General features: G+C 39.4%; 1 protein-coding gene across 1 annotated transcript in view; it reads left to right on the plus strand.

The window, feature by feature from the left end:
- The window catches only part of SLC12A8 (solute carrier family 12 member 8), a 203,176-nt gene that overhangs the window by 31,269 nt on the left and 146,199 nt on the right, over window positions 1-25,708 (plus strand). The window contains exon 4 of the mRNA XM_044669159.1: window positions 10,955-11,186. Coding sequence (XP_044525094.1) covers window positions 10,955-11,186 — 232 coding nt within the window. The remainder of the gene's footprint in view (window positions 1-10,954; window positions 11,187-25,708) is intronic.

A 25,708-nucleotide genomic window follows, 5' to 3' on the forward strand; every position in this document is an offset into this window, starting at 1 on the left:
GTAAGGGCTAGGCAATGGGGGTTAAGTGACTTACCCAGGGTCACACAGCTGGGAAGTGTCTGAGATCAGATTTGAACCCGGGATCTTCCATCCCTAGAGCTAGTTCTCAATCCATTGAGCCACCTAGCAGTCACAACTAAATTTTTAAAAAAGTTTTATTGATATATTTTGTTTTTAATGTCGTCATTTCCAGATGTACCTACTTAATGTTTCTCACCCACCTAGTGAGCTTTTCCTTGTAACAAAGTCAACTATCATTTATTATCTATCCACTATGTATCAGGCACTTTGTGATATAGGAATATAAAGAAAGACAAGAGACAGTTCCTATTCTCCTATAGGAGCTCACAGTCTAATTGAGAGGAACATACAAACTGTGAAAACAAGTTATATATAGGAAAAAGTGCAGCTAACCTCAGAGGGTTACACTACTATTAAGAGAGATCATAAAAGACTTCTTGCAGAAGGTAGGATTTTAGCTGGAATTTAGCCAGGAAAACTTAGAGGCAGGTCTGAGGTTTGAGAGAAATTTATGCATGATGGACAGCCATGGAAAATCCCTAGAGTTGGATGGATGGAGTGTCTTGTGCAATGAACAGCAAGGAGGTCAGTTATTGGATTGCAGAATAAGTGGAGTAATGTGTAGGAAGACTGGAAAGGTAAGGAGGGGTATGTTATGAAGGACATTAAACTCCAAAACAAAGGAATTTCTGTTTGATCTAAGAGATGATAATGAGCCACTGCAATTTATTGAATAAATGAATGACAATATCAGCTATATAATTTAGGAGGATCAATTTGGTGGCTATGTTGAGGATGGCTTGAAGTGGGGAAGACACTTCAAAGGGGCAGATTCAGCAGTAGGTTCTTGAAATAATATAAATGTGAGATGAGGAAAGCATGCACCAAGATGTTGACTATGTGAACAGAGAGAAAATCAATATAGCAGAACCAAATGATATAAGAGTCTCATCTGATTGTGGATATACAACTGTACAGGCTCTCCAAGGAAAGAAGGGAGCTGTTTTTTCTTTATTTGTCATTGAATGATGCAACGTTGTTTTGTCTTGGTAGCCTTTTCATTTATATTATTCAATTCTTGTATATGTCATTTTCCTCACCCTACTTGCTTCATTTTGCATCAGTCTTGACCATTCTTCCCATACTTTTCTGAATTATTATTAATTAATAATATATAACAACTAATTATTATATAATTATTTGATAATTCTTCCCATGCCTTTCTGAATTATTATTAATAATATAAAATAACTAATTATCATATAATTATTTGACAATTCTTCCCATACTTTTCTGAATTATTAGTTAATAATATAATAATTAATTATTATACAATAAATGATTAATGAATTAATATTATTGTCATTTCTTATGGTGCAATAATATTTGACCACATTCATATTCCACAATTTGGTTGTCTTTTCTCCAATCAATGGGCATCTGTCCTGTTGCCTTTTTCACCCCTAACATGTAATTTTCCTGGGCACAGCTGCAGTGTTCCCATTCTTTTTCTTTTTTGCAGAGAGTGATAGGGAACAGCTTCTTGAATCTCAAGACATCATTCTCTGCCCTCGAATTACATGAAATAACCAGGGAAGCCCAAAACTTGGCTTCTTAGGCCTATTTTACAAGTTGGAGAGAGAGCACAAGTGGCTCTCCAATATGGACCACTGTCCCAAAAATTCTAAGCCAGGAGACAGGACACCCCCATCTCCACCCCAATGAATGAAAGGCTCTTTGATAGTAGGCAAATGAATGAGAAATACTGATTCCTAGTTAGCTGAAACACAAAGATGCTGCCTGAACTCTAAAGAGACAAAATGTGACCATTGAGTACCTACTTCCCAGTGAGCATTCTTTCAACTGAAAAAGCCTTTTATGTTAGTATGTGGGAAGATAGGGTTCAGAAAACAATTTAAAGACAAGACTAAGAGGGCATGACTGCCTCATAATGTAACTTGCTTTTTGTTTTTTACAGCTGAATATTCCATCAGGAGAGAACTCTAAAGGAATAGGGGTGTGTGTGTGTGTGTGTGTGTGTGTGTGTGTGTGTGTGAGAGAGAGAAAGAGAGAGATAGACAGACAGACAGACAGACAGAAAGACAGACAGTATTTGCTTTTCCCAGAGAAAGATCTTTTGGGGATAACATGTTCGAGATGGCAATAATCATGAGAACTGCTTTATTGCCAGAGTGGAGATTTGTAGTGATTTTCTGTTTCACAACTGTTCTTCAACTAGACAGGCTTTGAGTTGGGCATAAAAAGGCATCATTTTTCTCTCCTTTCCCCAGAGGAGGAAATAGACCAATCCCTAAAAATAAGCATCATTGGCAGGAACCTGGGAAAGGTTTGAAGCCTTAGTGGATCATCCCAGTTCAGCAGAGCCACCTCTAAGTGCAGAGGGCTGCAAGGGCAGAGAGAAGAAGCTACACCCCAAAATTACCCACGAGAGGGGAACAAAACCCCAAACTGCCAAAAAACTGAGAGATGGTGGTACATGTGGAAGTGGAGATGTTTCTACATGTATAATGAGAGTAAAATTAAAAGCATATTTTCTTTTTAAAACTTAATTTAATTTTTCAATGAGTAAGCACTTATTTTCTCTCCTTTCTGAACCTCACTATTAAAAAGGAAAAAGAGGTAACAAATATACATGGTCCAGGAAAAAATTCTCACATTGACTTTGTCAAAAAATATTATATCTCATTCATCTCATTATGTCTTATTCTTCACCTTGTGTCAGGAAGTAAGCAGTATGGTTCATCATAAGTCCTTTGGAATCATGATCGGCCAATTTTTAACGCTTTCAAAGTTGAATCAATTCATATATGTCTTCCCAGGTTTCTCAGAAAGTCCATTTCATCATTCTTTTTTTTTTCTTTAAATCCTTACCTTCCATTTCAGAATCAATACTGTATATTGGTTCCAAGGCAAAAGAGTGGCAAGGTGTAGGCAATAGGGGTTAAGTGACTTACCCAGGGTCATACAGCCAGGAAATATTTAAGGCTAGATTTGCATCCAGGACCTCTGGTCTCCAGGCCTGGCTCTTAGTCCACTGAGTCATCTAACTGACCCACCCCCTTCATCATTCTTAAGGAGCAGTTATATTCCTGGTCCATACTTTATTCCCTGATTCCCCAATTTATAGGCAGCTAGCTAGTCCCTATGGTTGCCAGCTCTCTGCTACTACAAAAAAGGACTACTATAAATATTTTTGTACATATGGGTCCTTCTGTCCTTTCTTTGATCTTGTTGACATAAAGTCTACTACAGGTGTGTTGGGACTAAAAGGTATGTGGCTTAGTAATAACTTCAGCACTTTCTGTGAGGTACCAGCTCCAATCTGGGAGGAGAGCCCATCAGCCATCTAGGCAGTTTTGTTTCCTCCCTTAGTTGGTCCTTCCAGAAAAGTTTGAATCCTTGCCACAAATTTCTTCTGTGTAAGATGCTTAGGAATAGAGAATTTCTGAAACAGGGTCAAGATATCATTTGGTAGCTTCCCTATTTATGGTATTTATATCCACTTATCCTTGGAAAATGATTTCTCCGTGCTGAGAGCTATCTACCTTTAAAATATTTTCCAACTTCATAATCCAAAAATTGATTTTTCTTATCCCCTAAGGATTTTTGGTGGGGGAGGTTCTTGGTGGGGGAATGGTAGAAATATCACTGGAGTATCTTATAAAAAAAGGGGCTTCAATCTTTTCCTAAAATTTAAGAGCATAAGATTTCATGGAATCCTTCCTTCCTCTTCCATGCTTGTGCCTTTGTTCATGCCAGCACCTATTCCAATTTCTTAAGTGCTTTGGTGTGAGTATTCCTTTCTGAGTAGTCCTTCTGGGAGTTGACCCAATATATAGGGCCTATGACTGCCTTGAAACATTAATCATGGATTGGGGGAGTTTTCCCACACAAGATGTAAGAAAAGTTGTGCCTATAGTTGCAAAAATTCAATGAGATTTAAAACTAAATTAAAGGTGATAATTAGAGTTAAGTGACTTACCCAAACTCACACATCTAGGAAGGGTCTGAGGTTATATTTGAACCCAGGACTTCCCAATTCCAGTCTTGATACTCTGTCTACTGAGCCACCTAGCTGCCTGGAAGCCCTTTTTAAAATAATAAATAAATAAACTCCAACAATATTTCTATCATTTCCTCTGCCACTCTCTTTCCCCACCTAAAATACTTAGGGGTTGAGAAATCAATTTTACAATTTATTAGGAGTAATAGCAGTATATTATCAGTTACAAAATGGAATCAGAATCAATTTGATTTTTCTGAGGGTTTATTTTTCCTTCTCCAATAAAACATAGTATTATTAAATGAGTTAATAATAATAATGGCTAGCATTAGTTATAGCAATAAGTGCAGAAAAAGACATTGGAGAAATTAGATTAGACAATAAGGAAACAAAGTTATCACTGTTCAGATGAGACAATATACCCAGAGAAACATAGAGAACCAAAAAACGAATAGAAATAATTAACAACTTTAGCAAAGTCACAGGATACAAAATAAAAACTCACATAAACCATCAGCATTTCTGCTTACCATCAATAAAATCCGATAGCAAGAGATAGAAAAGCAAGTGCCATTAACAATAATTCTAGATAATATAAAATACCTACCAAAACAAACCCAGTAATTATATGAACACAATTACAAAACACTCTTCACACAAATAAAATCAGACCTAAACATTTGGGAAAACATTAATTGCTCATGAATAGACCAAGCCAATATAATAAAAATGAGTCTTACTTAAACTAGTTTACCTATTCAGTGCCACACTAATCAAACTATCTAAAAATTATTTCATAGAGCTAGAAAAAATAATAACAAAATATATCTGGAAGAAAAAAATGCCAAGAATATCAAAGGAGTAAATGAAAAAAAAAATGAAGGGGGCTAGTCATACTGGATTTCAAACTATACTATAAAACAATAATCATCAAAACAATCTGATATTGTCTAAGAAACAGGATAGTGGATCAATGGAATAAGTTAGGCAATCAACACATGGCAGATAATGTCCATAGTAACTTAGTGTTCAATAAACTCAGTGATCCAAACTTTGGGAGAAAGAACTCATTCTGTGACAAAAACTTCTGGGAAAATTGGACAACAGCATGGCAGAAACTAGGCATAGACCGACATCTCACACCATATACCAGAATAAAATCAAAATGCATGCTTCATCTAGAAATAAAGGGTGACACCATAAACAATTTAGGGCAACATGGAAAAGTTTACTTCAGACTTATGGATAAGGGAAAAATTTGTGGCCAAACAAGACATAGAGAACATTACAAAAAATGAAATGGATAATTTTAATTACATTTAGAAAGTTTTTGCACAAACAAAAGCAATTCCACCAAGATTAAAATGGAAGCAACAAATTTGGGATAAAAAATTTATAGCAACCATCTCTGACAAAGGCTTCATTTTCAAGTATATAGAGAACTGAGCCAAATTTATAAGAATAAAAAGCATTTCCCAAATGAAAAATGGTCAAAGGATATGAACAGGCAATTCTCAGAGGAAGAAATTAAAACTATAGTCATAAGAAAAAAATGCTCCAAATCACTATTGACTAGAGAAATGCAAATTAAAACAACTCTGAGATATTACCTCACACTTATCAGATTGGCTAATATGACAAAAAATGGGAAATGATAAATGTTGCAGAGGATGTGGGAAAATTGGGACAGTAATACACACTGTTCTTTTTGTGGAGCTGTGAACTGATGTAACCATTCTGGAGAATGCTAAAGAAATATGGGGGGTAGTAATGGAGATATATGTATAATGATAGTGATGATGTGTATCTATGATCTCCTCAGCTGCAATTGGTGGGAGGAACACCTACCCCTAACACCCTGGCTGCTGCTGTAAGTTATCCCCTTCTCTCTAAGAGGTTTGGTTGATAACCTGTTAGAAATTCCTTTAACAGCTGCCCAAGTAAGGACCCTTGAAAGGTTAGATAGATGGGTAACCTTTCCAGGCCCAACCTGGGGTTGGATAAATTGGTAATGGGCTATTGATCAGCCTTGGACAATGTTCAGGATCTGACTGCATTTGACTCCCTTCTCAAGGGCTGTGATAGAACGACCACTCAGGAAGGTACTTGTTATTGAACACTCTTTTATCTATAAGTAGGGAAAAGATAACAAGGTCAAGGATTGGGGATTGGAAACCCTATTGATCTATTATCTATTAGATTATCTATTAATAATCAAGACTGGAGGCTACTAATCTGGTGGAGGCTTGAGATTTTGCCTCTCTCTGTCTCTGGCCGGACCTGACTACAACCAAGCCAGAGAATAGGGAAGGCTATTGCTGCAGATATATTGATGATCTTTATTCTCTCAGCTCTCTCACTAATAGTGTTGGTAATTCACTAGCTCTCACAGTCTAGCCAGGAAATAGATTGAGGCTTATTTCTTTTTCTTTTCTTTTCTTTTCTTTTTCTTTTCTTTTAATTTTTTTATAATTTATGGAAATTATTTTATTGAAATGCAGGTATGCTCTAAACCATATTTTTAAGTAGCGTATTTTAAAGAATTAATGTTACTATAGCATGATAGAAAGCTTAGTGATAATATTTCTCTTTTGTTAATATGGACAGTTTTTTTCAACATAGGCTTTTTTTAAACGTTTATTAATATTCATTTTTAACATGGTTACATGATTCATGTTCCTACTTTCCCCTTCACCCCCCCCAGGCTCCCCCCATCCATGGCTGATGCACATTTCCACTGGCAGGCTTATTTCTACCCTCTTCTTCAATCTCCTGGCCACCCTTCAACCACCCTTCAGTCAGCCACCCACTGCCCAGATTGAACCATAGAGGTTTGCAGAGATCTGTGATCTCCAGTTTTCAGCCTCTGAGTTAAGAGACCTCCTCCAATGTAGCTGTCAGGGGGCATATATAGGGTGGGGCCAACCAACGTTTGCCTCTGGCTCATGGCACCTGGGAACATTCCGAGTCTCTCAACTGCCATCCATGTCATTCAAGGTGGCATCCATCTCTTCCCAGATTATGAATATAACAAGAACAATATGGAGCCATGCCCAAAGGGCTGTAAAACCGTGTATCCCAGCAATACCACCACTGGATCTGTATCCCAAAGAGATCGGAGATAAGGGAAAAGGACCCACCTGTACAAAAATATTTGTAACAACAAAGAATTGGAAATGGGTGTTGTCCATCACTTGAGGAATGGATGAACAAGTTGTGGTGTATGGTTGTAATGGAATGCTGTTATACCATAAGAAATGGCAAACAAGATGAGTTTAGAAAAACCTAGAAAGACATTTATATGAACTGATGCAAAGTGAAGTGAGCAGAACCAGGAGAAATGCATATAGTAGCAGAAATATAATAGGGTGATCAACTGGGAGGAACTTAACTACTATCAGCAAAGCAAGTTCCCAAGATATCCACGAGGGTCCCATGATGAAAAATGCTATCCATAGCCAAAGAAGGAGCCACTGGTGTCTGACTGCACAACAAAGCAGGCCATCTTCCACTGTATTTCCTTCGTGAGCATTTTATTGTGTGTATGATGTGTCTTCTGATATGGCATGAGCAATATGGAAATATGCATTGACAAAAGCATGTGTATAACCTATGTCAGACTATTTACCTCCTTGGGGAGGCGAATCTGAATCCTAAAATTTCAGAAAAAAATGATCACAAATTGTTTCATGTAACTGAAAATTAATAAATTTAAAAAATAATAGCTAGCATCGATAGCTTACTTTAAGGTTTACAAAGCATTTTATAAATGTTAATTCATTTGATCTGAGATCTCCATTTACTGTTATTATCCCCATTTTCAGATGAGGAATCTGAGGCAATAGAAAAGTTAAGTGACTTGCTTAGAGTCATATAGCTAGTAGGTAAATTTAAGATGGGATTCAAACTGGGTCTTTCTGACTCCAAGTTCGAAGCTGCTCATAGATCTTTGCCTCTCTGGATTTTAGCAAAAGTTGAGGTTCTGTTTTTCTAGGTATGGACAAACGAGAGTATATAAAGGCTTAACAACTTGATCCCTAGTGGGAAAACATATGCCTGTCAGAGTTTGTTTTTTAATCTTAACCTTCTCTCTTATTAACAATTCTGAGGCAGGAGGGCAAAGGTTAGGCAAAAAAACAAAAAAATGACTTGCCCAGGGTCACACAGTTAGGAAGGATCTGAGGTCAGATTTGAACTCTCAGGTCCTCCTGACTCTAAGCCTGGCTCTCTATCCACTGTTCTACCTAGCTGCTCCTCATGCCACAATTTTAAATTTAAGTTATATATAAGCCCTTATATATTATAATATATAAACATAAAAATATATATTTTATGTATAAATAAATATAAATAATGTGAAATATATAATTATATGTACATTAACTCCTACCTTCCGCCTTAGAATCAATACTATATATTGGTTCCAAGGCAGAAAAGTGGTAAAGGCTGGGCAATAGGGGTTAAGTGACTTGTCCAGGGTCACCCAGCTAGTAAGTGTCTGAGATTAGATCTGAATCCAGGACCTCCCTCCTCTATGCCTGACTCTCAATCCACTGAGCCACCCAGCCGCCCCTTAATTTGTATTATTAACCTTTTTTCTACCCCTTTCTTAAATCTGGACAGTTAACAAAACAACAAAGCAAACCCTGATTTGTATCATTGACAATTTCCAAAGTGCACATGGAAAATTTCACAATCAGTGCTTTTGAACTGGTTCTAGTTGGCCCCAAAACACCCCTGAGAAGAATCTCAACCATTTCTCTAGGCTGAATTTAGCTGATTTTCTTTCCTACTTCTTTGCTCTAGACAGTGAGTCAGTGGCTAACGGGAGATGTGTGATCTTCCCACTAGTGGAGATGTGGATAAGTAATGAGACAGTCAAAGTAAGAAAGCAGAAGAGGAAGGGACCTGGGTGATCCATAGTGCTGGAGCATTAGGGGGAAGAGAGAGAGACTGAGACTGAGTCTGAGACTGAGACAGAGACAGACAGAGAGACAGAGACAGACAGAGAGACAGAGACNGTCTGAGACTGAGACAGAGACAGACAGAGAGACAGAGACAGACAGAGAGACAGAGACAGAGTCAGAGAGACAGAGACAGAGAGACAGTGAATATCTGTGTGTGTGTGTGTCTGGTGTCTAGAGCTCAGTGTAAGCGTTCCTGCCTTAGGATTCAGAGTTCTATCCATCTTTAAAGCTCAGATGAAATAATATTCTAGGAAACTTTCCCTGCTTCCCTGCCACTCCCAATTCCCATTGGCAATGATTTTTCCTCATACAAACTTCATATGAATTTCTTGAATCTCTAATAGATTTTAGTGCCACTTTGTATTATATTTGTTTGTTTATACTTTGTTTATGTCTGTTTATCTACTGGATGATAATAGTAGTTAAAATTTATGTCAGGTTTTTATGATGTGCAAAGTATTTGAAATGTTATCTTGCTTGATCTTCACAACCATCCTCTGAAGCCAGTACTTATCATCATTTTACAGTTGGGGAGACTGAGCTTAGAGGTTGAATGATTTCCCTAGGATCACACTGATATTAAATGTTTGAGATAGGATTTGTTTTCTGAAATTAAATCTTATTTTTTCAATTAGCAAGCAGTTATTCTCTCTACCTCTTTCTGTCTGTCTCTCTCCTTTCCTCCCTCTCTCCCAACCCCTGCCACAAACACAGATAGAGACAGACACCCACACACACACACCTTCTCTCTCATCTATCTCCCTAAGCCCACTGGAAAAACAAAAACAAAATCCTTACAAATACACATAGTCAGATAAAACAGTTTTCCACTGTCCAAAAATGTGTGTCACATTCTGTATATTTGGTCCATCATCCTTCCAATAGGAGGTGGATAGCATGCTTCATTATGTATCTTTGGAATCATGGTTGATCATTTCACTGATCAAAGATTATAAGTCTTTCAAAATCGTTCATTTTTTATAATGTTATTATAATATCAAATTTTTCTACTGTCTTTGATCACTTCACTCTGTATCAGTTCATACGTTTTTCTAAATTTCTCTGAAACCATTCCTCCTTTATCATTTCTTACAGCACAATTGTATTTCATTGCATTTATATATACTTGTTATTTTGTTCTTGTATAGTTATTATTTTATTATGATGATATACATATTATATGCATTTTTGTTATAGGTATTTGTTATTTTGTTACATATGTATTTATTTTATTATGATTTACATTTAAATACATTCTTTGTTATATATTTGTTATTTTATTATATAGTCATCATTTAATTATTATATACATTTTATACACATTCTCTGTTATATATTTGTTTTTATTATGTACACAATTTGATATATAAATTTAGTTTATTATTATATGCATTTTGTATACATTTTTATTATATACATTTGTTGCTTTATTATATATATAATTTGTTATATAAATTTGTTTTATTATTGCATGCATTTATATACATTCTTTGCTATATGCATTTGTTGTTTTATTATTATATACACAATTTGTTATATAAATGTGTTATTTTATTATTATATACATTTTATATACATTGTTATATACATGTATTCAGCCATTCCCTTCTTTTTGGGCACCCCCTTAGTTTCCTATTTTTTGCCATCGCCAAGAGAGCTGACAGGAGCATTTTGGTATCTAGGTGTCCTTTTTCGCCTTCTCTGATCTTAGATAAAATTCCAGCTGCAGTCTTCTTGACTCCAAGCCCATTCCCACTCCGTTACACCATCTAGCAGCTTTCTTGAGAGTGGAAATTCCTTTCTTTGACCTCTGTGCCCTTCCCTGACCCCCTAACAGGGATCCCCTCAACACGTGCAGTGGGGACCTATTAGAGGTGTCCAGAATGGAGCATGGTGTAGCTTTCTCTTCTCTCCCTGCAGCTGACCTCAGATTCCTCTTCAGTGTGTTGCAGGGGCCATGTACATCACCGGCTTTGCGGAATCGATCTCGGATCTGCTGGGCCTCAGGACTATCTGGACGGTGAGAAGCATCTCCCTTGCTGTACTTGTGGGGCTGCTGGGCATTAACCTTGCTGGAGTTAAATGGATAGTCCGCCTCCAACTGCTGCTGCTCTTCTTGTTGGCTGTCTCCACGCTGGATTTTGTAGTAGGCTCCTTCACGCACCTGGACCCAGGTAAGTCCCTCCCAGTTGATGCTAAGCTAGGCTTGGCCAGTACCTTCATCTTCCCTTCGCCTTTTCTGAGCCAGGTTAAACTAGTTTCGGCTCATGAGGCCAAGCTGGCTCTGATGTTGACTGTCACTTTGTAGTTTTGGGTGTGTAAGGAAGGGTACTTGGGAGGCTCCTGTGTACTTTGCCTGAAAGAATTTAGTCTCTGCAAGGTGAGCAGTAGTATTTTGGATGTGATCTCATGGTCTGAACATTCAGACTTTGCATAGGCATGATTACTTGAGACAAGAGTTAGCATACTTTTCAATTACTTTGTGTGTTTTTTAAAACCCCCTTTTTAAAAGAGCTAAATTTAAATCTTAAAGAATAAAGTAGGTAGTTCTCAAAAGCAATATTTTAGGGGCTAGGTAGGTGACTCAACAGATAGGCTTAGAGATGGGAGGTCCTGGGTTCAAATCTGGACTCAGACACTTCCTAGCTGTGTGACCCTGGGGAAGTCACTTAACCCCCTAGTCCTTACCACTCTGCCTTGGAATCAGCACCAAAAAGAGAGAGAGAGAGAGAGAGAGAGAGAGAGAGAGAGAGAGAGAGAGAGAGAGAGAGAGAGAGAATGAGAATAAATATTGTGTATTGGTTCTAAAGCAGAAGAGTGGTAAGGAATAGACAATGGAAGTTAAGTGACTTCTCTGCCTTGGGGACCAATATACTGTACTGATTTTAAGACAAAAGATAAGGGTTAAAAAAAAAAAAGCAATATCTTAAAAAAAAACCTAGATACAATTTAGTGTCTTATTTTACTCTGCACTGGCTAGTATTGATCACTTCTTAATCTAGCATTGATTTTCTCTCTAGATCTTTCTAGAATCTTCTCTCTTTTCACTTTGAATCTTTATTTGTTACTGTTCAATTGTTTCAAACATGTCTGAGTTTTTGTGACCCCATTTGGAGTTTTGTTTGTTTGTTTGTTTTTGCAAAAATACTGGAGTAGTTTGCCATTTCTTTCTCCAGCTCATTTTATAGATGAAGCAAACAGGGATAAGTGACTTGCTCAGGTTCACACAGCTAATGAGTATTTGAAGCCAGATTTGAACTCATCCAGACTCCATGCCCAGCACTCTAACCATTGTGCCACCTAGCTAACCTTGAATCTTTATACTTCAAGTTACAAACAATTCAGAGGTGGGTGAGGTGAGTCCTACTTTTAGCTCTAATGCTTCAGGGCTTCAGACCAGTTTGGGATCAAAAAGCTTTGCCTTTCTTCTTTTCTATTGGGCAGAAATGCCCTTGAGTGTGGCACATTAGGGTGCCTACTGGAGGCTCCATATTTTGGAAAACTCTACACAGCAAGCAAATGAGTAGAACAGTCTGGACTGCTTGGTAATACCACTCCCTTTTTCAGACACCCTTTATGAAGTCTACATGTTGTACTTCTGTCCACTCTCTCTTTCTTCTCTTGAGACCATTCTTGGTCTTTCTCTTCATCAGACTTCATACTTCTTCAAATGCACGTTGCCTTCTACATGGTATGGTTTGTTCAGAGCTCTACACTTCTCTTTTGAAGTGAAAGAAATTTGCTACTAGTTTGCCTTTTCTAAATCCATTCTCTCCTAATAATAGTTGTAATAATTAACATTTGTATAGCACTTTTAAAGTTGTCAGGCACTTTACAAATGAGAGAATATTCTCATTTGATTTAATCTTCCTAGCAACTCTATGAGATAGATATAGTTATTGCCTCCATTTTATAGATGAGGAAACTGAGCCTGAAAGAGGCTAAGTGATTTGCCCAGTGTCCTATAATTGCTAAGTATATGAGGCAGAGTCTGAACTCAAGTTCTTCCTGAATTCAAGGCTAGCATGCATCCATTAGATCATTTATCTTCCTCAATCCCTTTTCAGCTAGTATTAGAAAGAAACTTCCAGGAGAAGAGAAAGACAGCATCGCATCTCAGATCCTCTGCCTCTTTGTCCCCATGGCTGCCACAGGAAAGTGATTTTATAGGTGATTGTCTTTCTGAATCCTCTAAGCTGGTGATGGATGTCTTTTCCTCCCAACTGGAATATTTCTTGGTTGCTTTATTAATCTTCCAGGTTGCCAAAATAATCTTTCTAAGATCTCACCATGTCACGACTCAAAAACCTTCAATGGATCCCCTATTCCATTCAGGATAAACGCAGACTCCTTAGTCTAGCATTTAAAATCATTCACTATCTACTCCTACCTAATTTTTTAGTCTCATTTTCACATCGCTCCCCTTGACAACTTTAGTGCTCTAAAGAAACTGAACTATTACCAGTTTCTTGAACTCAAAATGCTATTTCACAGCTTGATGTATTTGCACAAGTCATTCCCTCATACTTGTGTGCCTAGAATATATTCCCTCCTCCTCTTCCCTTTTCAGAAATCTTATCTTCCTTCAAGGCTCAGCTCTGATATCATCTTTTCTGTGTAGAATGCCTTCATTCCTTTCTCAAAATTTCTGAAGTTAATTTGGCAATTCTTTCCTTTGTCCCTGTCACTCCTCAATTTGTATTATATTTAACTCTGTATAGGTAAGTCTGTCTCTCCCTGCCCCTGAATAGAATGTAAGGTCCCCAGAAACTAGCATGGTACTTTGTGCACAGTTGATGTTTAGTAAATATTTATCGGTTTGTCAAATTATTGCAGTTAAAAGAAAGTGAATTTGAACTCAATACAAAGAAGAACTTGTTTTAAGCTAACTGGACAGCAATGGGATGGACAATCAAATGAAATAATAGCAGTAAAATATTTAATACAGTGCCTAGCATACAGTAAACACTATATAAATTTTATTATTCTGGTACTAAGTTTCCCATCCCTGGAGGCATTCAAGCAAAGAATTATAGGCAAACTTAGAATACAAATGCTGTGTTCTTTGGAGGGTTACTTGTCAAGTATTCATGGATCAATTTTCTTGGATTATTTCAAGCAAACTCCCTTATCTCCATGTTTATTCTACCTCCCGTTTCTCTAATTATCATTTATCCAGTTCTCCAGCATTGGAATCATTCTTTCTTGGAGCAGGGTGGCATCTTTCTCTATACATCAGAGTCCTAATGATGGGGTTAAGGCCAATTGGATCTGGACCAAAGAATTGATTGATGCCTCAAACTGACTCCATTCCAAGGAAACAAGCTTTATTTTAAGAGAATATAGTAACAGAGTAACTAGTATAATAAGTAAGTAACTAAAGTAAAGTAAGGAGATGTGGTAAGTAAAGGCAGAAAGTGAGAGAGAGTAAAGAGTGTGTGCTGAGGATCTCAGGAATGCTTTTTATCTTGCTTAGTTACCGAGGAAGGGACCATTTGTTTGGGCAGTTGCTGCCTTGTGTCGCCAGGGAACTGATGTCACTTTACCCAGGGTCTGCTCTGGTCTGTGTGGCTTTACCCATGATTCACTCTACTTGTCCATTTTGTGAGGGAACAAATTGCAGTGTAAATGGGATGCTAATGATATGGTAAATATCCCGGGCTAACTTTAGGTCAAGTTTTGCTCTTTTCTGCAAAGACTCTAAGGAAGGAAGTGAGTAGTTTTATGTGACTGGGAACTGAACCCCCCATACTTGCCCAGAAACCCCAATCAAGGACCTACGTTATGTCTAAAGAATGATGTGAGGAGTTTTCGCATAATTGTGAATCTAAGCAATTCATATGTTTTCTATGAAAGGTGGCCCCAGTCTAATGAACCAATTATTGTTTCTCTGTTCTTTTGAGTACATACAGCTACTTGGCAGGGCTTTGTGGGACATTTCAGCCCACATCCCTGGCACCTGGGTTCACATCCCACTCTTGCAGCTTAATACTTTCACAAGATTGGACAAGTCCCTTCCTCTCTCTGGGCATCAGCTTTCCCATCTATAAAAGGAGAGGGTTGGAGCACGAGATCTCCAAGATTCCTTTTAGCTCTAAATCATGTAATAAGTGCCACAACTGTCACCGCTGGCCACAGACCCCTTTATCTTCAGTGTTGTTAGGAAAGTAGAAGCTTTCAGTCTCATTTTTCCAAATGGAAAAAAGTTACAACCTATTTATAATGTTCAAATATTAATTTTAGAGGGGACCTCGGGTACCATCGAACTTTTCTCCCCAGTACCATGGAAAAAAATATAATAAATTCGGTTCTCCATTCATTTCAATCCTATTAAGTACCTCCTATGTGCCAGGCACTGAAATAAAATTTTTAAAAAACACTTTAAATGCCCAGTGTCACCTTTGAGTGTAAACACTTTACTAGCTATCTTTGCTTCCATTTTATAGATGAGGAGGCTGAGGCTGAAGGAGGTTAAGTCATGTGCCCAATTGTCATAAACTAGAAGTGCTTGATCTTTCTGACTCTAATGACCCTGGGGATGAAGCACTTGGAAAGCTGCTGGAGAAGACTTGGGCATTCTAAATTGATGGTTTTTGACACTGAACTCCCCACCCATGGTCTTAACCCTTTCCCCTGTGCTTGATTCAAGTAACTTCTTAATCAGAAGGAAAGTATGACCTGGATTCAAATCTGGATTCAGTCATTTCCTAGCTGTGTAATCCTGGGTAAATCACTTAATCCCAATTACCTTGCCCTTGCCTCTCTTCTGTCATAGAATTGACACTAAGACAGAAAGGAAGGGTTTGGGGAAAAAAAAAGAAGGAAAGTATGTGCTAACTAAAACATAAATGGGTATCCAGTAGACTAGAACTTGACCAATGATACAGATATTTGGGGCAGAGGACCAATGCACAGCGAACAGGGCTCTGAGCTGGGAGGCTTGTGAGAAATTAAAAAGGTCTTTCACTGACCCCAAGTCCACAAGGAAGCAATGCTAATGTTTTACCAGTGTTGCTTTATGCCAAGCCAGGTCAAGCCAACAAGCATTTATTAAGCCTTTATCAAGCATTTATTATGTGCCAGGCACTGTGCTAAGCAATGAGAGAGAATGCAAAGAAACACAGCACACTGGTGCCTCTGAAGAACTAAAGGTGACTGTCCCCCAGAAGGCAATGGAGAGGCATATGGCGGGTGTGCATTGGTTGCAACACATAACCAAGGAGGAACTCCAAAGAAGAATGAGAAGTAAAGGCTGTCATCAAGGAACTGTAGGACAAGAAAAAAAGATGGGCTCATCACCTGGCTAGAAAATGAGCAACCCTTGTCCTCTGCCATGTTGGATGGGCAAATTTTTGTGAGACCGTGGATGGGTTGTCATCTGTATTGTTGGAGAGAACTCTTGAATCAATGAAATCATGCAGCCATTTCAATATTTGCTGACTGGGAGGCAGCATGGCATTGCGTATAGGCTTCCTGCTAGTTATCAAGAAGAGCTGGGTTCAAATTCTATCTCTGACAAATACTGGCTGTGTGACCCTGGGCAAGTCACCACCTCTCAGTATTTTAGAAAACTCTTTGAGACCAACGCAGTCCAGTTGCTGACCTGCATTGACAGAAGAAAATTCTTCACCAAGAGTTCTTCACACCAATGTAATTGTTATTGATATCCAGTAGTTTCAGTTGTGTCTAATTCTTCATGACCCCACTTAGGGTTTTCTTTTTCTTTCTTTTTTTTTTTCCTCTTTGGGCCTTACTTTCTGTTTTAGTAACAACTCTAAGATAGAAGGGCAAGGACTAGGCAGTTGAAGTTAGGTTACTTGCCCAGAGTCACATAGCTAGAAAGTGTCCAAGTCCAACAATTGGCTCCAGGCTTAGCGCTCTGTCCATTGTGCTATTTAGATACTTGATTTGGGGTTTTCTTGACAAAGATACTGGAGTGGATTGCCATTGCCTTCTCTAGCTTATTTTACAAATAAGGAAACTGAGGCAAACACGGTTATGTGACTTGGTCAGAGTCACATAGCTAGTGATTGAGGCTAGATTTGAACTCAGAAAGAGAAGTCTTCTGGATTCCAGACCCAGCCTAGGTGCTCAGACTAAAGAGGCCTTTGGTGACTATACATACTAAACCTCTCTAAGTTAGTAGGATGCAGCAGGCTGTGGGTTTGCATCTATGCCCTAAAGCTCACAGTCACTTGCAAGCATGCATTTTATATTAATGCTAAGCATTAGAAAACCCTGTACATGGGTTAGATTTCTTAAAAACAAAATGCCAAAGGATTTGTTCCTTTGTACTAGGTCTTTGTTCTTTGCATTAGAATCTTCCCTTTGTATTAGATTTTGTTTTTCCATTCATTCTTTTCTTTCGGCAACTTGAGTGTGTTCCCTGTGCTAGGGACTGAAAGAGACAGACAGAAATGAATAAAATACAGTCATTATCTGGGGCTTAGGAATCTTTAAATAATATATATTGTGTATTTTTTGTAATGGGGTTTACATTTTTGAAAAATGAACTGGAGTCAGCTTGGTGGCTCAATGGATTGAGCACCAGGGCTAGAGTGGGAGGTCCTGGGTTCAAATTTGACCCCAGATACTTTCTAGCTGTGTGACCCTGGGCAAGTCACTTAACCTCCCATTGCCTAGCCCTTATTGCTCTTCTGTCTCGGAATCAATACCAAAAAAAGAAGAACTAACTGTGTATTGGTTCTAAAGCAGAAGAGTGGTAAAGGATAGGCAATGGAAGTTAAGTGACTTGCCCAGGGTTGCACAATTAGGAAGCATCTGAGGACAGATTTGAACCCAGAATCTCCCATCTCCAGCCCTGGTCCTCAATCCATTGAACCACCAGCTGTCCCCCACAACAGTACTGTTTTTAAGATGGAAAATAAAGGTTTAAAATAATAATAATAATATTAATAATAATGATGATGATGGTGATGAACTTAAGCATTAAACTCTCTCCAAATTCTCTTCTGATCCTTTCTAATGTGCCTGCAGCCCTTTGCTGTGGGGTTCTCTATGTTGGGTTTGGTTCTTTGCTATTGAACCGACTGCAGTCCTTGTTTATATTGACACTGGAGTGATGGGAGAAGATTCACAGGGTCCCAGCCCTGTGAGGATGGCCCCGGCTTTGGGAAGTATTCCATATTTTCCTGGTTGTGGTCTGGAAGGATTGCTGAGGAATATGTAACACAAGGAATTTTATCTAAAAAATACCACCCCCAAGACAAACAAAAGTGATTGCGTTTGTGCCCTGTCTAAGGGTATCCTAGAATTCTTTAACCCTGCAGTACTCTGTTATTATAGTGCACCCACAGTTCTCATAACCCCACAACCAGATTTAATGCGAATCACTCTGATTTCCCTAGCATTTGACTTTCTTTACAACAGCCCTGTGTGGCAGCTATTAGGCTCTAAAGTGGGCAAAGACCCAGAGAGCATAAAACCATCTGCTCAGGGTGTCTTGTGTCCACATTTGTAGGGGTCAGAGTCAGGACCAGAACTCAGATCACATGTCCTCAGGTTTGGTGTTCTTTCCATGAAAATGATGTGTTCTCAGAGCCCTCTGGGAGGAATGACATTTTACCTTGGGTACATCCTCTGCTTTTTAGGAAAATGCAATATAGAAAAACTATCCATCATTTTTATATGGGGCCAAGAATTCAGGAAGGGCAGATACTAGGTGATGAAGCAAATGGAGCACCAGACCTGGAGGCAGGAAAAACCCGAGTTTCAATCTGTAATCCTGGGCAAATCACCTTGTTTGTCTCAGTTTCCTCATCTGTAAAATGAGCTGGAGAAGGAAATGGCAAACCACGACAAGATCTTTGCTAAGAAACCCCAAATGGGGTCATGAAGAGTCAGGCATGACTAAAATGACTGCACAAGACTTTTGAGAGTCTATGAACTTGAATGGGAAAACCAAAAAAACATTGCATCTTTGTTTTCACTAATTTTGGTTCCTTTTGCAATTTTATACATTCAAAAAGATTATTCTGAGAAGGGATGCATAAGTTTCATCAGACAGGGATCTATAACTCAAAAAAAACCCCTTTATAGATCATAATCTTAGAACTGAAAGGGACTTTAGGTCTAAGCCATCCCCCTCATTTTCTTTATTTTCCCTTTTCTTTTTTTAAAAAAGAAAATTCTTATCTTTTGTCTTACAATCCATACTAATGATCAGTTCCAAGGTAGAGGTAAGGACTAAGCAATGGGGGTTTAAAAACTCAGGTCCTCCCAGCTCCAGATCTGGCTCTTTATCCACTGAGCTACCTGACTGCCCTAATCTCTTTTTTCAGATAAAAAAAAACAAAAAAACAAAAACTGGGACCAAGAGAGGCTAAATAACTGCCCAGACTCTCCAAAGTAGTAGATGATAGAAGCCAGATTTGCACCCAGACCCTCCCATTCCCAGTTGAGGCACTTTCTATTAGAGGACACTGCCTCTTCCCAGCTTCCTACGGCTGGTATTGGAGAGTGCCTATTTATGTTACAAGATGATTTGCCTCTTTACATAAATATTCGCCTTGGACTTCCATTAAGTAGAAACTTTTTTGTGAGGTCAGCACAGATTTTTGCATCCAGAGGACACTTCAGAAGCCCATCTGTTGTGTAAAGTGAAGCACACCTACGTCAAAGGGCCCTGAATGACAAGCTCGGAGGCCTTGAAGGAGGAAACATTGTCCTGTGAAAGATAGCAAAGCCAGACTTGGTTAACAGTTGGCAGTGAGCGAGCGAGCGTGGAGCCTGCCCCACCGGCCCTGAGAGCCAAGGACTGCAGCCAGCCTGCCTTTAACTGTTTTGCTCAGGCCCAGCTGCCACATTCTCCTCTTCCCTACCTGGATCCCATCTGCTTCCCCTCACGTTCCACCTGCCCAGACTTGATTTCCCTCCTTTCACTATATTCTCTCTCGCCGGTTTTAAAAGAAAATCACAGAATAGCTTCTTTGCCCTGGAGATTCTTCCAATCTGATGCCTAAACTTTTTTTTTTTTTTTAAATCTAACTTTGTTTGGACCTTCCTGGTAGTTTTCCATGGCAAGTTTTTTGTTTGTTTGTTTTTTAAGATTTCTTTATTTAGGCTGACCCCGTTTCTTCAAAAGGGCCCTGCAGTGCTTGGGTTGGCCTCTGTGTGGAGTCTCAGCTCTGACTTTTTGAACCAGCTTCTATGAGATGCTGAGAATCTCACTTCTCAGAAGGAAGAGCATCCGCTGGGGGGGACAGAGTAGGTGGAGGGGCTCCATCTTTGTGGAAGGGCTTACAGAGGGAGGGAAAAAGGTAGAAAAACCTCTGCTTTAAGTGACCGAAATACTATCATTGCCTTAGATTTTCTTTCGTTTTTTTTTTTCCCTTTTTAAAAATTTAAAAACTTTTCCCTGTGGTTACAAGATTCTTATTTTCTCCCTTCTCTCTTCCTTCCCCCCTCCCAGAGTTGACAAAAAATTCCACTGGGTTATACATATTAAATTTTCTTTAAAAAAAATACAGTTATCCCTGGAAGCCTCAAAAATTAAGCTGATAAATATCTTAGTAACAATGCCTTTATCAGATTTTTTTTTTTCTGTTGGGGACTGGAGGAGTCAGAATGATTAGATTTCATTTCTTAAGATTCTGGGATTTAGAGAGGAAGGGACTTTAAAAGGGCATTTAGTCGAACCCTCTCATCTTACAGGTAAGAAAACTAAGGCCCATCCCTGGAAAGTACCTTGTGCCCAGACAAGAAAGGGGCCAAGATTTGATTCTCCATCCAAACCCAATGGCCTTTTCATCATACCACACGGCCTCCCTTAGCTGTTCTTGGAACAAGCACCCAGCAAGCCTGGAACACAACAGTTACGTAAACTAGCCATCTGACACTTGGATCCAGCCATAAAATAAGACAAATGCTTGCTCATAGCAGGCGTACTCTGAAGGCGAATGTGCTGTTGGACGGCTCAGCTGGAGAGAGGACTCTTGGTGCCTCACAGAACAGCAGACCTACCAACAGGTCTGGGCTTAGTTGTGTTTGGGATTTTCTGAACTGTCTCTGCCTCCTGAGCAAGATAGTCTCATTTTGTAAATTATCCATAGCATATCCTACTTATTCTATAAGACTATATATTTATATGTAGTCTGAGCAAGACGATCTCATTTTAGAAATTACCCATAGCATAGACTACTTTTTCTAGAAGATTGTATATATTTATATATAGCCTGAGCAAGATTATCTCACTTTATAAATTATCCTTAGCATATGCTATTTATTCTATAAGACTAAATATAGTCTTAGCAAGACTATCTCATTTTAGAAATTATCCATAGCATTTGTAATTTGCAAAAAAGAGAATGTGGGGTAGGAAAAGGAAGGCTGGGACAGGTAAGCTGTGTTACAGGAAAGCAGGGAACAAATACTAAATAAGAAACTACTGTGAACCAGACATTGGACTAAGCACCTTACAAATATTATCTCAATTGATCTTCACAACAACCTTGGGAGGTTTTTTTAACTTAATTTTATTTATTTTAATATTATCATTATTTCCATTTTACAATCAAGAAAACTGAAGCAAACAGAGTAAATGACTTGTCCAGAGCTATAAGTAATAAGTATCTGAAGTCAGATTTGAACTCAGGTCTTGCTCCAGGGGCAGTGCTGGATCCATTGTACCACCTGGTTGCTTCTAACTTGGTCATGTATAAATAGAAATTGTGTACCTTTGAACTACATCTCCCAGCATCCCTTTCCTCTTTCACCCCCACCTTGTGTGCTTATGTATTGTTTATAAGTTTGATGTAACTCCACCTCTCGCTCTCTTTTCCCAGTGCATGGCTGGGAAAGCTGGCTTTACTCAGGCTTTTACTTTTGTCCTTTTGTTTTCCTTTACTTCAAGTTATTAACAATAAATCTTATAGAATATAATACTTGGAGTGTTTGGATATTAATTTTTAATCTCATAGTCACTATCTGTGAGTTGAGCAACTCCTTCCTTTCTCTGGGCCTCAGTTTACCCATCTGTAATATTAGAGGATTGGTCAAGGTGAACTTGAAGGTCCCTTCCCTATTTAAAACCCTGTGAGTCTTTGAGCAGTCTGAAAACACTGAACAACTAAGGTGGAGGCAGTGAGAAGTCACTGAAGTCCTGGAGATGGTCCATCTTTTGTTAATTTTTGTAGTTTGCAAACTACTCTATGCTAACAACCTAGTGTGGAAGATAGTACAGATAGGGTTATCTTCATTTTACAGATGAGGTAGCTGAGGCCTGGAGAGGATAAGGGAAAGGGAAGAGTGGGGGGTGACTGGAAGGTGGTGTACCCTTCCCATAAACAGGGAAGGTTAGCGAGAGGACGGTAGCCTCAAGAGGGAAGGTTTTAAGGTCAATCTTGGACAGGTTGAGTTTGAGGTGCCAAGAGGATGTCGAGGTCGGGGTACGGCATCCCACAGGTATCAGTGACCTGAGCTTGTAGCTTCAGGAGAGAGAGAAGGGCCGGATGTGCACATTTGGGAGCTGTCCAGGTAGAGATGCAAATAGACCGCAAGGTTGCAGATCATGGAGCGAGAAGAAGAAAATGTAAGTTTGGAGCCTTTGTGAGTTTCCACTGTTGGATGGGAAGGGGATGGCTGGGGAGAGAGAAGGTTTCCAGCCAGGGGTGCATTGTCTTCTTGAGGGAACTATGCTTTCATGAGTAAAAGAAGAAGAAAGCAGCGTGGGAATAAGAGATCCAAGATAAGAGAAGCTTGTAAACAATAGAAAGAGTTTCAGAGGGCTCAAAGGGACAGAGATGGATGGGGATGAGAGGGCAGAGAGTGACAGGGAGACACTCTGAGGCAGCCAGTGACAGAATCACAGGGATTTGTAGAGGAGGAAGTGCAAGTTTGTTAACCACTGCATGGAAGCATTAGTTGAATGGGGCTGCCAACTCAAAGATCCAATGTCACCAGATGGCATCACTTTGTCCTCTCTTAAATACTGGGGGAGCATCTGACTTAGTAGATACTTGGTGATTAGTGCCTCGGGATCTGACACATTAGCAGCAATTCCATTGCTTTATCTCTGGATAATGAGGGATGATGCACAGTCAGAAGATACCCCATATATGGAGAGTGTGCTTGGCTCTTGTTCTGCCCTGTGGAGGTTCAGGGAGCAAGAGACCTGGTATCTAGGATGTTCCACTGATTTAAGGAGGACTGAGCCATTTCTTCTTTTTTCTCCACACAAAGAATGCTTAATAAATGTTTATTGGTGGATTGGTTGAAGCAGGGCAGGATAGACAGTGCCTGTGGGTTGATTCTGCCTTCCAAATCCAGTCGTTGACCCCAATGTGGTAACAGAGATGTAGCTTGAAGGCAGTAACTCAGATCAGAGTAACTGTTGGCTTCCCCGTTGGGATGGTTGGGATGTGACAAGGGTGAAGTCTTGGGAGTCATGTCCAGTACTGTTCAAAGTGATTCGTAATCCTCTCCTCCCTCACCTTTCTAGTCTTCTACCTTTCCACTCCTCCCCCCATCAAACTACTCTTCCATTCAAAGACAATGGCCTCTTTGCTTTTTCCTTCAACAAGACACTCCGTCTCCTAACTCTGGGAATTTTCACTGGCTGTCTTCCCATACATAAAATGCTCACCTCCCATTCCTGGTTTCTGTGGATTCCTTCAGCCCCAACTAAAATCCTACTTTTTTCAGGAAGCCTTTCCAGATTCCTCTTAATTCTACTGGCTTCCCTTTGTTGATCATCTCCAATTTATCCTGTGTAGAATTTCTTAGTGGAGCAGCACAGTGGATAAAGTACCAGGTTTGGAATCAGGAATACATATCTTCATGAGTTCAAATTCAGCCTCAAGTAGTTACTAGCAGTATAATCTTGGATAAGCCACTTAACCCTTTTTACCTCAGTTTCCTCATCTGCAAAATGAGCTGGAGGAGGAAATGGCAAACTATTTTAGTATCTTTGCCAAGAAAACCTTAACTGGGATCATGGAGATTTGGATACATTTGGAAATGAATTACAAAATAATGTCTTTGTCCATAATTGTTGACATATTGTCTCCAAAAGAATCTGAGCTCTTTGAAAGCATTTATATAAATTTATATAAATCCAGCCTCTGGTAATCATGGATAGTTCCAAATTCTTTAGCAGAGACTTTGGAAAGGAACATACTTCCTCTTTACTCTCTGGGACTAGATGAGCCAGAGGGAGTGATTTTTCTTTGTATCCTCAGCACTTAGCACAAGCATTATGCTTAGGCATATCTAGGAGACTAATAAATGTTTATTGACTGATGGTTGACTAAGTGGTTGGGCCTGAATGGATTTGAACCCAGGCCCACTCCTCTGTTCCCTTGACCACTACATACATACCTAAGCTGCTACTCTCCCTCCCAATTTGGACAGATTACCTGGAATAATTTGGGAGCACCAGGCATATATGAAGCCAGACATCCTGGTCTTTAAGGACGCTGGGAGCATCTCATTTCAGAAGGTATTGAGGCAGAGTGGGATTCCATGGAATTGCAGAATTCTTTTTTTCCTTCATTAGTGGCATGTCACAGTATTGTAAGCGGACTCCTGAACCTACAGCATACATAGTATACTATACATAGACTGTATTGTGGAAACCCCTAGTGAGCTGTCTATCTCCAGGCTCCTGGGGAATGGACACTCCTTAGACCTCCCTTTAGAGAGGCGCCACCAGCCTTCCTGTTTGGGCAGCAGCTTTCAGGTATTCCCTCCACCCAGCTGACAGCTGACAAGCATCCCCTATCTCTCCAGCGAGGGGTGGCTTGGGTGGGGTGCGACTAGGTGTGGTTGAGGCAGATCTTATTAGAAGGAAGGAAGGAAGGGTCATATTTGAGAAGCAATTATGACTGGCAGTTTACATTCTCTTGGCCTATTTTTGGGGGGCTTTTTTTTTTTTTGGTTAAAAACATTCTTCTTTGACAGATAGCTTGACAATTTGGAATGATAATGAGACTTGATTCACTGGTTCTGGAGCCAGAGGACTTGTATTCAAATTCTGCCTCTGACGCTGTTGACAATTATTTAACCTCTCTACTCCTGAGAGGTGCATGAAGCCCTTCTTGTTCTAAAGCTTTGATTCTATTATCCTACATGAACCAGGTTTTCAGTTTTGCAAAGATGACCATAGACCATACCCTTAATTTCTGCTAGTTGTTATTCTCTCCCCCCAACACTACAATTGTATGTTGTGGGTGTAATTGAAAGCCTCTTGGATTTGGAGTCAGGACCCACGTTCACATCTCAGCATATGTACTGGACTTGCCCTTCCATGTTTTTCTCATCTTATTCCTGGACTCTTCCCAGACTCCTCTTCTTTCTCCTTGTCTACTACCTTGCCACTCTGGAGAAAACTCTACCCTGAGGCCCTCCTTACCTCACTGGTGATTTCCTCCCCTATATCATCATTTTAAGAAGGACCTCAGCTATGCTTTATCTCACTCATACCTATCCTCTCTCTATCTGGTTCCCCTCTCCTCACTTGCCACATTGCCTTCACATGGGATCCCTCTTCTTTCTCCCCCTTATGTATTATCTTCCTTGATTAAAATATAAACTTCTTGCTTATTCTGTATTCCCAGTGTTTAGCACAATGTCTGCTTAATAGTAAGCTCTTAATAAATATTTCCTTCCTTCCTTCCTTCCTTCCTTCCTTCCTTCCTTCCTTCCTTCCTTCCCTTCCTTCCCTTCCTTCCTTCCCTTC

Source organism: Gracilinanus agilis, chromosome 3 (genome assembly GCF_016433145.1).
Source record: "Gracilinanus agilis isolate LMUSP501 chromosome 3, AgileGrace, whole genome shotgun sequence".
NCBI classification, from domain to species: domain Eukaryota; kingdom Metazoa; phylum Chordata; class Mammalia; order Didelphimorphia; family Didelphidae; genus Gracilinanus; species Gracilinanus agilis.